The 13,971-nt window shown below is 39.9% G+C and overlaps 1 protein-coding gene across 1 annotated transcript in view; it reads left to right on the forward strand.

Moving 5' to 3' along the window:
- The first annotated feature begins 701 nt into the window (after positions 1-701).
- LOC140238481 (protein ELYS-like) overlaps positions 702-13,971 on the forward strand; it is a 55,445-nt gene continuing 42,175 nt past the window's right edge. The window contains exons 1-4 of the mRNA XM_072318385.1: positions 702-745; positions 9,863-10,016; positions 11,316-11,569; positions 12,356-12,629. Of these exons, the coding sequence (XP_072174486.1) occupies positions 9,896-10,016; positions 11,316-11,569; positions 12,356-12,629 (649 nt within the window). The 5' untranslated portion in view covers positions 702-745; positions 9,863-9,895. The remainder of the gene's footprint in view (positions 746-9,862; positions 10,017-11,315; positions 11,570-12,355; positions 12,630-13,971) is intronic.

A 13,971-nucleotide genomic window follows, 5' to 3' on the forward strand; every position in this document is an offset into this window, starting at 1 on the left:
TTCCCAGGGGGCCCCAACTCAACCCTCTCCCATCCACAAAGGATGCAAAATCTTCTTTTGAACCAGAAGTGATAATGCTGTTACTGGCATTAAAGGTGGGACCCACCTTTTATCAGGACCCCTTTGTTTTGCTTTGTTTTTCGATATCTCAGTCATTCAAAACTGATTTTCATCTAATAAACTTATAATTCCTCTTAGAATTGTATGCTCTTTAATATTTCATCAATGTAAGTGGTTTCTACAATTATCTCGCAAAAGGCTAAAACCTGAATCCCCATCTCAACCCTCATTTTGAGTGGAGCGCGGATTTTGTGGATTTTGTCCACATCATCAAATATTTAGCGTTTTACAAATGGGAGAAGTGGGAAAGTAAATTGTCTCGTATAAGGGTAAGATGAGCTAGTAGGGGTTATGACGACGTCATGAAATATTTTAGGATAAGGATTCTTCGCACATGTATAACAATAACATTAGTTCTTCATGGATAGTTCTGTGTAAATTCTCAGGATGTGATACCCTCCTCATCATGTAAATCAGTATTTGTGATTGATCTCTGAGATTGGGATACTAGTAGGGCCTATTTATGTATTTTGGATTTGTAGGTTTCGTCTCAGCTAGTTTTGCGTACAGCGCGCTTCCTCTCTATATACCACGCGCATGCTCAGATTAGTTAATTTTATTTCCACTCGACCACACGGCGATCAATGCGTGCCGCGAAATTTGCGAGACACGGAGTTCTTTCCACGTAAGTAACATTATCACGCCATATTGATGAAGTTCAAACCCAATTTCCCCAACTAAAATTCTGTACTTGTTTAATTTACCTCTGATATGACTGTACATTAAATGAAACAGTTTTTCGGCGTACCTAAATAAGCTTCATGGGGAATCCCACTTGGAGAGATAAAGCTGTGGTCCCATACCTTCGTACATATGTTGGATAGACGAACTGCATAATACTCGGTAGACCTATCCGGCTTTTGTATGTAGGCTCCTACAATATGGTTAGAATTCTAAGTTGTGGAAAAGACCTTGTTATCCATGTTGTAAATTTACGTAAAACTAGTACTGATCCTCTAAACGTATGATCCCAAGTAAGTAAATTACATGCATGCACTTCGTGCACATGACAGTTTTTCAGGGAGATATCACATGCCTATTAAACCTTTAGAATGACTGTCGGCTAGCGCCAGCCGTGTTGCCATCCGTTCATTGGTCCGTTAAGGACGTGCGCAGCACGTGTGCGCGGTAGACTGAACGGAGATCATCAGCGTAGAGCCGTAGCAATCACTTCGTCTATCTAACGCAACGTCATTGGGGTCAACTTGATATGAAAACGATTATAATCATTGTATCATATCATATTAATCATTGTATCATATTAATTATATCACTGTATCATACCCAAGGAATCGATTTTCATCAATCTCTTCTTTCAACCACGGTCGCAATCACATGCTAACAGAATGTTAAAAGATAATTCGCAGCATGAAACCATCAGTCAGTCTCCGTACTTCGCCACACACACACCGCACCCGCACGCACACACGTACATAACACACACGAAGCTTAGATCTGTGAACCAGTCGTTTTCTTTAAATACTCACAGTGCATTTTTCTTTTTTCATGTCAGGCATACTGGGGTGGCAACGCGGCGGTCTCGTTATGTTCTATCTGTCAACGAGATGGCAACTCGGCTGTCTCTTAATCTTACGATCAGTAGAGTGCATTTCTGTCTGTCATTGTATAGTACGTTTTGATATGTCATTTTAGTACATTTTCATGGCTGTCTCTTATGAAGTACATTTCTATCTGACATTGTAGATGGCAACACGGCAGTCTCTTGAAGTAAAGTGTATTTCTATCTGACATTGTAGATGGCAACACGGCTGTCTCTTATGAAGTAAAGTGCATTTCTACCTGACATGTAGATGGCAACACGGCTGTCTCTTATGAAGTAAAGTAAATTTCTATCTGTCATATTGTAGATGGCAACACGGCTGTCTCTTATTGAGAACATTTCTATCTGACATTGTAGATGGCAACATGGCTGTCTCTTATGAAGTACATTTCTATCTGACATTGTAGATGGCAACACGGCTGTCTCTTGAAGTAAAGTGTATTTCTATCTGACATTGTAGATGGCAACACGGCTGTCTCTTATGAAGTAAAGTGCATTTCTATCTGACATGTAAGATGGCAACACGGCTGTCTCTTGTGACGTAAAGTAAATTTCTATCTGTCATTGTAGATGGCAACACGGCTGTCTCTTATGAAGTAAAGTGCATTTCTATCTGACATTGCAGATGGCAACACGGCTGTCTCTTATTGAGAACATTTCTATCTGACATTGTAGATGGCAACACGGCTGTCTCTTATGGAATAAAGTGCATTTCTATCTGACATTGAGATGGCAACACGGTTGTCTCTTATGGAATAAAGTGCATTTCTATAATTGTCATTGAGATGGCAACACGGCTGTACTTCGCCACACACACACCGCACCCGCACGCACACACGTACATAACACACACGAAGCTTAGATCTGTGAACCAGTCGTTTTCTTTAAATACTCACAGTGCATTTTTCTTTTTTCATGTCAGGCATACTGAGGTGGCAACGCGGCGGTCTCGTTATGTTCTATCTGTCAACGAGATGGCAACTCGGCTGTCTCTTAATCTTACGATCAGTAGAGTGCATTTCTGTCTGTCATTGTATAGTACGTTTTGATATGTCATTTTAGTACATTTTCATGGCTGTCTCTTATGAAGTACATTTCTATCTGACATTGTAGATGGCAACACGGCTGTCTCTTGAAGTAAAGTGTATTTCTATCTGACATTGTAGATGGCAACACGGCTGTCTCTTATGAAGTAAAGTGCATTTCTATCTGACATGTAGATGGCAACACGGCTGTCTCTTATGAAGTAAAGTGCATTTCTATCTGACATGTAGATGGCAACACGGCTGTCTCTTATGAAGTAAAGTAAATTTCTATCTGTCAGTGTAGATGGCAACACGGCTGTCTCTTATGAAGTAAAGTGCATTTCTATCTGACATTGTAGATGGCAACACGGCTGTCTCTTATTGAGAACATTTCTATCTGACATTGTAGATGGCAACACGGCTGTCTCTTATGAAGTAAAGTGCATTTCTATCTGACATTGTAGATGGCAACACGGCTGTCTCTTATGAAGTAAAGTAAATTTCTATCTGTCAGTGTAGATGGCAACACGGCTGTCTCTTATGAAGTAAAGTGCATTTCTATCTGACATTGTAGATGGCAACACGGCTGTCTCTTATTGAGAACATTTCTATCTGACATTGTAGATGGCAACACGGCTGTCTCTTATGAAGTAAAGTAAATTTCTATCTGTCAGTGTAGATGGCAACACGGCTGTCTCTTATGAAGTAAAGTGCATTTCTATCTGACATTGTAGATGGCAACACGGCTGTCTCTTATGAAGTAAAGTAAATTTCTGTCTGTCAGTGTAGATGGCAACACGGCTGTCTCTTATGAAGTAAAGTGCATTTCTATCTGACATTGTACTGTAGATGGCAACACGGCTGTCTCTTATGAAGTAAAGTGCATTTCTATCTGACATGTAGATGGCAACACGGGTGTCTCTTATGAAAAAAAGTAAATTTCTATCTGTCATTGAGATGGCAACGGCCGTCTCTTATGAGGCAAAGTGCATATGTGTCATTGAGATGGCAACACAGCCACATAGTTATGAAACAAAGGATGCCCCCGTTCTTTTGAGTTTGTGGGAGGAGGTAATCCCAGTGAGGCAGAAGAGGGATCCTTTAATGACTTGGACAATAGACATAGTACTTGTGGTAAGAAGAATAGGATCCTTATCATGAAGCCTCTCTAAATACTTTATAGAACCAAATCTAATAGTCTGTGAACAGATTGAACTGGGTTCCCCTAAAAATGTTGCACTTGGACACTCTAGAAAAGTGCACACCGTGAAAGGAGAAAAGAGGCTCTGAAGTTACAGGGTCTATTAAAGAACTTAATCTTTACCAAGCAGAGCTAGCTGTGCCATGAAAGGGACAACACACAGGATGTAAAACCACCAGACCAACTTAATAAAGGGATTATCAGATTAAAGGTGCAATTGAGCATGTTTCTTTAACACATTTTGCCCATGAATAATGCTAATTTTCAAAGCAGTAGCCTCATCCTTTCAATACTTATTAGACCCGAGTCCTCACATAAAATCAAGAGGTGCAGCTATTGTTTGTTTTACAATGCACGGTCAGATTTTGGTCGATTACATTCAAAAACTCATTGCGTTCAATATGCATTGCCTATAGTATATACTCGCATTTGCCAGTATAGACCTGTTGGTCTCTGGTGGTGATTTGCTCATGCTGTCAATGCTCCCAGGGCAATGGGAGATCGAACACACTTCCTGATGCAATCTCCTTGTTCAATAGCTGTAAGCTATGTTGAACCAGGAAAAGGCTGGTCAAAAAATACTTTCCCCAATCTCAAAAGAGCTAACAAAATGCAAAATCTATCAGATACAGTATCTTTTTTGTCATGGTGCTATCCCAATGCATTCAATGTATTTTCCATATGCATTCAAATACAAGATTATTCAACCCATTTGTAGTTTAGCAGGATTCGCAGTTTCATTTAGAAACTAACAGGGACCGCGACGAGAACGCTCCTGCTGTGGCCCCAGAAAAAAAAACTTGTTTCATTACAACAATGCTACATTAACTGTTGTATCTCCTTGCCTATATGAGGTTGTCTGCTATCAATACACCTGACCTCAATATAGGGAAGAAAGACAGAGAAACTCCATACCATTCTTGCCATGCATGCCTTGCACAGCAGAGTTGTTTCATTTCGACAATTGCTACACCAACTGTCACAGCTCCTTGCTATTCGAGGCTGTCTGCAATCACCTGGCCTCAAAAATAAGGAACACAGAGAAACCTTAACTATTCTTGGCTTGCTTAGCAGAGCAAGGCAAGAGAGCCTTCGGTCTAAGAGAGACAATAATGAAACGAATCAGCATGTAACAATAAATAATAAAAAAAGAATTAATAAAAAGCTGCATAACACAGCTGAAGGTTGGGGGTTAACATAATTAAGAAAGTAAGAAAACAAACAAAAGTTAGTGATGACAAAAGAATAATATCAAGAAACAATAAAAGTAAGAGCGGTAAAAACCTGCCTCTTACCCGGTTGGGGAACAACCAGCTCTAATCAGTCCCAAAATCGGGATGAGGCTACCAGCAATCGCAACTCCTTGCTTCTGAGAATTGGGAGGGAGGACTTTTCAAGACTTATGGTGTTCCGCACCAACCTAGTGTCAACATCGGTGTGAATAATAACAACTGTTGAGACTAAGTACCATAGCAAAACTGATTTAAGATAAACATTGGCCATGAGACAAAGTATATAACGCTGTATGGTTTCAAGTTCACATGCAGGATATTGAAATTACAATGAAAACATAATCGCAAGTCTTTCCCTTATCAAATAAACAGTGGAAAATAAATGACACTTGCATTCAAGTTTAAGATCTGATTAGATTTGATTCACAAGCCACAAGCACATTATGCAAATCAGAGTGATTTCATATAGCTGGATGTAACCACAAGCCATTTGTACGGAACATAGCCACTAACTTTAATAATTATAAAAGAAACATTCAAGTTAAAGATCTTTTGAATTTCATGGAGATATCTGCCACATGCCACAAGCATAATCATTCAAATCAGAGTTATTTGACATTGCTGAATGTAGCCACAAGCATACAAGCTCTTAGTATGAAACATAGCCATTAATGAAATATATAAACATATCCATTTGGAATAAATAGCATTTAAGATAAAAACTTGGAATAACATTAGTTGTTTTACAGGCTGCAAGCACATCAAGAAATTCAGTGCTTTCATATAGCTGAATGTAGCCACAAGCCTACAAGCTACTTATCAAGCATAGCCATTAACGAAGAATAGCAAAAAGCAACACATCTTAAAGCAAAATTATGTTTATAAATGTTTATAAATAAACGGATAAAATATGATGCTCTCAAATGTAAAATAAACGGAGGTACATGTATTATGTAAAGTCATCAATGTGCATATCATTTTTCAATTCATTGTCTAAATTGGCTTTGCTACAGCATAAGGTGGGGTCGTCCTGGGGTACTCCTTGCTCCATCAAGTCACCTGGCCTCGAAGTATGGGAGGGTTAAGGACTGATGAAGGCTTACAGTTTCCACTCTACCACCAAGCTGCTAACTACTCTATTCTACTCTACAACTATTCTACATCAAGCTACACATCTAAAAAAAAAAATGGGAAAATGCACTTCACTTTATAAGAGACATCCGTGTTGCCATCTCAATGACACACATGGAAATGCACTTTATTCCACAAGAGACAGCCCTGTTGCCATCTGAATGACACATACTAGTATAGAAATGCACTTTATTCCATAAGAGACAGCCGTGTTGCCATCTGAATGACACATACTAGTATAGAAATGCACTTTATTCCATAAGAGACAGCCGTGTTGCCATCTCAATGACAATTATAGAAATGCACTTTATTCCATAAGAGACAGCCGTGTTGCCATCTCAATGACAATTATAGAAATGCACTTTATTCCATAAGAGACAGCCGTGTTGCCATCTCAATGTCAGATAGAAATGCACTTTATTCCATAAGAGACAGCCGTGTTGCCATCTACAATGTCAGATAGAAATGTTCTCAATAAGAGACAGCCGTGTTGCCATCTGCAATGTCAGATAGAAATGCACTTTACTTCATAAGAGACAGCCGTGTTGCCATCTACAATGACAGATAGAAATTTACTTTACCTCATAAGAGACAGCCGTGTTGCCATCTTACATGTCAGATAGAAATGCACTTTACTTCATAAGAGACAGCCGTGTTGCCATCTACAATGTCAGATAGAAATACACTTTACTTCAAGAGACAGCCGTGTTGCCATCTACAATGTCAGATAGAAATGTACTTCATAAGGGACAGCCATGTTGCCATCTACAACTGTACAATGTCAGATAGAAATGTTCTCAATAAGAGACAGCCGTGTTGCCATCTACAATATGACAGATAGAAATTTACTTTACTTCATAAGAGACAGCCGTGTTGCCATCTACATGTCAGGTAGAAATGCACTTTACTTCATAAGAGACAGCCGTGTTGCCATCTACAATGTCAGATAGAAATACACTTTACTTCAAGAGACAGCCGTGTTGCCATCTACAATGTCAGATAGAAATGTACTTCATAAGAGACAGCCATGAAAATGTACTAAAATGACATATCAAAACGTACTATACAATGACAGACAGAAATGCACTCTACTGATCGTAAGATTAAGAGACAGCCGAGTTGCCATCTCGTTGACAGATAGAACATAACGAGACCGCCGCGTTGCCACCCCAGTATGCCTGACATGAAAAAAGAAAAATGCACTGTGAGTATTTAAAGAAAACGACTGGTTCACAGATCTAAGCTTCGTGTGTGTTATGTACGTGTGTGCGTGCGGGTGCGGTGTGTGTGTGGCGAAGTACGGAGACTGACTGATGGTTTCATGCTGCGAATTATCTTTTAACATTCTGTTAGCATGTGATTGCGACCGTGGTTGAAAGAAGAGATTGATGAAAATCGATTCCTTGGGTATGATACAGTGATATTTAGAATTTTATAATCGTTTTCATATCAAGTTGACCCCAATGACGTTGCGTTAGATAGACGAAGTGATTGCTACGGCTCTACGCTGATGATCTCCGTTCAGTCTACCGCGCACACGTGCTGCGCACGTCCTTAACGGACCAATGAACGGATGGCAACACGGCTGGCGCTAGCCGACAGTTTATTATGAGGTAGAATACTACAAAAGAGCTTCACTCTCATTTAATAAAGTCCGGTAAGTTTCGTATTAATGTCTAACAGGTTAACAGTTAGGTCTAGATAACAGAAATAAAATGATTATTATTGGCGAAGGAGTGAAGTAGAACTCTCTACAATCATGATAATTATCTAAAATAGATATACATGTACATGTATGGTTGAGGGGTCTAGACCCTAGATATCGCGCACGAAAATTTGTGATGCTCTTATAATAGAAATTATTCCCCAATCGTACCTGAATTTCTCAATAAATATCACGAAAATGCAGAAAAATCACCTCCCAGAATCTGATGATACGATGACGGAGTAGTGCGCTGTCGCCGTTTGTATGTCGGACTTAATTTTATGCGTTCAATTTCTCGGGGTATGTAAAGGTCACGCAGCTGCCCTGTGTAGTTTCATGCGTGAAAGTGTCTGCCCCTCTGCGGCTGTAACGTGCTTCGGCTTTCGTAGAATATCATAAACGATCGATCGAACAAATTACGAAATTCTATCGGCTACGAACGAGACAAGCGAGACAACACGTCTAGGCTACATGTACAACATCCTTAAAACAGATTTTAAGCTAAGGTAGGTAAATTACAAGGTAAAAAATTGGAAATTTAGTGAAAAATTTGTTCAAAATCAAAATTTCTTACCTGCTTCCTTCTCATGTTAGCGGTTGTCAGGTATGTTTATTCCATGGGCGTATCGGCAAATTCTGCACTTAGTTCCACGCGTAATATTGCTTGCCTGTATACGCAGTTTCGCTATGCGCCACCATTAAGTCCCTGCGCGAGATCTACTACCCTTACTATATATTGCACTAGCGGTTCTAAATCCACTCTGCAGAGCAGAGTGCTCAAATAAAGCGCATACCATAGTTATGGGTAAACTCGGTCTAGTGGGTAAAACTCGGCCCCCAGCGCGCACATTACAAGTGGCCAAGTTTACCAGCTAGGCCGAGTTAACCCATATCTGCGGTTCATACCAATTACCTGGACATTGTCTGGATACATTATAAATTCCTGCCAACACTGACAGTACTCACTCTCCACTCCCTGGAGAGCTGGAGCATTCCAGCCAGTTGCCAATTTACAGGTGCACACATGCTGATAAACCAACATTAACATTCTCATCCTAACGGGTACCCATTTAGCTTAGAGTACTCCTGACTGGAGAGCAGCAATGTGGACAGAGTGCCTTGCTAAAGGGAAAACGTGTCTGGCTTCATTGGGCTTGAAGCCACGAACCGAACCTAAATCACGCTCATGTGATTCAGAGACGTGTGCTCTTATCCATTCGGTCACGACACCTCCACAAATGACTCGGTGGGGCAGTTCATACGACTTGAAATGCAGATCGTAGGATCTGATGCATGGATTCTAGATAAGATAAATTTTAGTGTTGACAAACCTTAGCATCATAGGTTCGTATTGTCACATACTATAGCCAATATAGAAATTGTCTAGGGATAAAGTGTCATGCACAGATCTTGATTTACCAAAAGAAAGAAAAAAATTGAATGCAATAAATTGATGGAAAGACTAGCAATACAAACTTTCTTAGGCAAACTTACCCTCGTCTGAAAATGAAATTACTGGAGGAAAAACTTCTTCATCTACATTTAATTATAAGAGGGGGTTTAAATGCTAAGTACCAGTGATCAGAGTGATAAAAGTAAGAGAAGCTAATCTTCAACAAAAATAAAAAGGGATAAGCATGTGCAGCCTTAGAAAGAGAAATGAAAAAATGTTATCATTCATGCATACGGTACATACAAAAGGTGTTGTGTAAACAAGGTGTTTACAATAGAACACACAGCACATCTAGTTCTATTACATGTACCCCATGGTAGTTCTATAGTAGAAAGGTGTGATAGTTCATAATACAGACAGTAGAACAGTTTTACATGCCACTTGTAATATGTTTTATATGTTTTACCTGTGTTGTTGGTGCAATCCCACTGTAGATCGAATGTCCGTGTGAGCAGGTAGGACGGGCAATGGAGACCTGTATCATTGAACCCCACTCCTTGTCGGGACCACTGGGGATCGTCTCTTCCGAGCTGGGGACACTCTCGAACAAGGCTGGAGATGTCAGTATACTTGGCGGCTTCAACAAAGGTACAACTTCAATCCAGAACAATATATTGTATATATACCCTAAATTTGGCAAGGTTTTATTTTTGTGAATTTTCCAAGTGAATGCCTTTCGCAAATGTTACAACACGGGAAAGTTTTCACTCTGATCTTGACATGCACACTTCATGTCTCCCTTGAACATCACTAACAAATTTAACCACTTGTGAAATTGTTTGAAAGTCCCGACATGCAAAAGATTAAACTCACTGAATTTATGGTGTATACAACTACTGCTAAATCGTGAAGTACACATTTGAGGGAATGTGTGTGGAAAGAATGCGTGGTATGATGAATATTACCCAAGTGACATGAACATGGGGATATTGTAAAATGACTCCAGTTGTGCAACATCATTTGCTGAATCATGCGCGCAAAGTGCTTTACAATTTAAAGAAGGTTTTGATTCTTTGCGAAGCCAAGTATCTGTGCATCTTTTGTATATTATCTCTCTTGATAGGAGAGAGCAAATTAAAGTGCTGATTGAGAAATCCCTCTCTTGCAGAGATTCGGGGATGGGTACCTCATCATTGGTGATTAGGTCTTGGTGAAGTCAAGGTGTTTCACCTTCAATTCTGAAATGGGGTGAATGTATCTGACAAACATGTATCACAGCAGTTTTGTAGCGGCGCTCATAGGCATCAACTGTTAAACATGAAAGACATTAAGTACGGTTGTACGTTGTAGGTAAGATGGTTGAAGTGTCTGAATATTTGTTTAATTAGAGAACTGACTGCTTCAGAAGAAGCAAGAGCTTTCTTGATAAGATTTCAAGAAAGATACCCCCATGCTTAAAAAAACTAAACCAGCCAATTTCATTTTGAGCAGAATTGAAGTGGTGCACAGGCCTCGTACACATGTGTATGTCAGAAAAAGTACACAAACAAGTATCATGGTACAAATGAATGAGATACGGATTGCAGACCATCTACATTTGTCCCTTGAGTAAAAGAAAATTACAATGTATTTAGTACATGGCATATAGGTGTCAATTGCATGAGCAGAGCAATGTATAATTTGTCATGATTGCACGTGAATTGGCAGCATTATGTAAAGTCTTCTTTTTGACATGGTATTAGTATAAGGTGTGTGACTGTATTTGCATACTTTGTTTTTGTATGTTAAGCAAGGTGTAAACATGTGCAATTTGAGTATCATCTGTTCTCTTGTAACCTGACAGAGTACAGGAATTTCATGTACTGTATACATGTATGCACACTTATAGCACGATATATTTTGCTTCTTTGTATGTGTGTGTGTGTGTTTTACGTTGTCCCATGTCAGATGGCAGCTATGGATGGGTTGCAACGGACAGCGCCCTCGACATTGTCTGCACCAAGACGGGAAACCGTCTCTCGTCGTTCAACTTCAGCCAGGTCGGGGGCTCTTCATCCATCATCATGTGTGTCAAAGATTACGCATGCAAGGGCTCGTTTCAGCTGCTTGTCGGACTTCAGACGGCGTCAGACAAGGGCATGGTTTGCCGATTCCACCCCCACTCCTCCAAGCTCCTCACTGTAGCAACATTTCCACAAGCGGTAGGTACCCAAACTTCCTTGCAGATGACACCTATGATGTAATAAGTTTTGTACCAATCGTAGACTTTTTAGTGAATATATTATGAAGTTAAAGCATATTTTTTAAAGCATTGCTTTGTCGAATCTGGCAGTGTGAACTTGGCAGGTTTATTTGGCTTATGAGGTACAGCATCGGTAGAGTTGAATTGCACCGTTGCCTTCTCTACTCGTGATTAGAATATCATGGTTCAGTGCTTTGGCACTTCACCACTGATGAATTCTTTATTGAGGCATGTAGCTGCAATCCTTGAGGAAGCAGGTTTAGATCATACAGGGTGATGCTTTTATTTGTCAAGTGATGCTTACGTTGTAGGTATATCTCACAGTGAATGAGGCTGGTACGCAAAATGGAATGCTGAGAAACATATAATAGAGAAAGAATTTGTCATCTGTCACATCTGTAATATATGTGACACTTTCAAAAACTGTTACGTAAACTTAATGGGTAATTTTAATGTAATCATGAACCTTGAGGTTGATGGATAGAGTAGACACACACACACGCAAAATTGCTTTTTTATGTCCTGGGATGAAATCTGCAGGGATAGAACTACAATGTATATTGGTTAGTAATCTTATGCCACCTTTTAAAAAAGCTTTATGGAAAATTGCCCTTGGAAGCGATGGATCACATAATTTAATGTACTAAAATCAGTATAGATTATTGCAAAATTAAACTAAGAAGAAAGAAAAATATCAGATCCAGTTACATCTGATGTTTGGCAACCATTCTTCCTTCCACCCAAGGTAACCTCCATCGAGCCTGTCACCTCTGCGGGGGGCACGGAATCGCCCAATTTCGCCCTGAGTGAGGAGCTGCGAAAGTTCTTTGGCATCGTCGCCGTGGGAACCAGAGGGGGCCACATCTACCTCCTGGACATGAAGCTGGATGAGGGGGCGGAGTTTCTGGAACCTCCCCAGGCCCGCCACATTCAGACGGTGACAAGGGGCGAGCCTAACATGCGTCAGAGGCGTCTGAAAGCTGCAGCAAGGGGAGAACACCTCTGTCTGGACCTGAATGGTAATGCACCCAAATTTGTTAACTCTTTCTCTGCCATGGAATTTTGGACAGTCTCTACAATGCTATGGGCTTTTCGGAGCCAATCGGCACTCAAGACACATAAAGGGCTAAAGGGGAATCCCACCCCGTGTTCAACCTGATTTTGATTAAAAAAAAAAAATAAATAAAAAAAAAGAGTATAGTCAGTCAAACAGAATGGTGGAAGTTTCCGTAAACTTGGACAAAAGATGAGGAAGTTATGGAATATCAAAAAGTTTCACAAAACAGTCACAAATCTGTCACAGACATATATGCAAAGTAGATTTTTACCCAGTTGAATTGAAACAGTCTAACAGTTTAACTCCATTGACAACTCCACTTCAAGTTGGTTTAAGCAATCATGTGGTGTTTGAGTGATATACTTTGCTGATTAGTCATTTCAGCATAAGAACAAATATAAAAGTAGCCAAAAAAAAACAAACAACCAACAACCCCCCCCCACAATTCTTGATTTGCTAGTACCATAGACATTTATATAATTATGTATATCACAAAACACTTGGCAAATGAATATTCATTCTTTCTTAGCAGCACAATACAATTTCATTATGTATCATTCATGCATATACTGGGTGCTGACAATGTGTTTGTGGGCATTTCACTTCACACATGAATTTGCCTTTGTGTGGATCAGACGTGCGTTGCCAGTGCAGAAATTAATGATGATTAAGCCAGAGATTCATTGAGAAGTCGTTTATGTAAGAAGCAGAGTGCTGAAAATTGTGATGGTTTCTGAAATAATGGCTTGACTGTTATATTTTAGCACTTTTTGACCCGAGAACGATGTTTTGTTATCATGTGCATGTGTGCATGCTCCACAGAGGTCCCCCTGCCTGTGTATTCTGGTGAGTCAAGTCTTCCTGGTTGCTGTGGGTACTCTTTCTTTCTGTTGTGTTGTTGTTTTGTTTTGTTTTGTTTTTTCCTCATGTCTCTTTAATGCCTCTTTCCTGAAGGGTGCTAGAGGCATTATACATTTTGGTTGTCTGTCTATCTGTTTGTTCATCCCAGATGACATTCATATGGTTCAAAGAAGAAAAAAAAAATGGTGGATTTTTCATGATTGCTTGACTTCTAGAGTTTGGACGAAAACCCTTGGGGCGGAGCCCAACAAAAACTTTTTTCTCTGATTGCCCATTTTGGCCACTAAAAGCTTTGAATTTGACATTTTGGGGGCCCAATATAAAAGGAAACATAACAATCCACTTTGAATCTTAGTTGCCTGATCAGGGCCACCAAGAGGATCTATATCCTGTTGAGAAACTTGGTGGCCCGACATAAATTTTTAGCGGCCTCGGGCCACCAG

This window comes from Diadema setosum, chromosome 15 (assembly GCF_964275005.1).
Source record: "Diadema setosum chromosome 15, eeDiaSeto1, whole genome shotgun sequence".
Classification (NCBI taxonomy): Eukaryota; Metazoa; Echinodermata; class Echinoidea; order Diadematoida; family Diadematidae; genus Diadema; species Diadema setosum.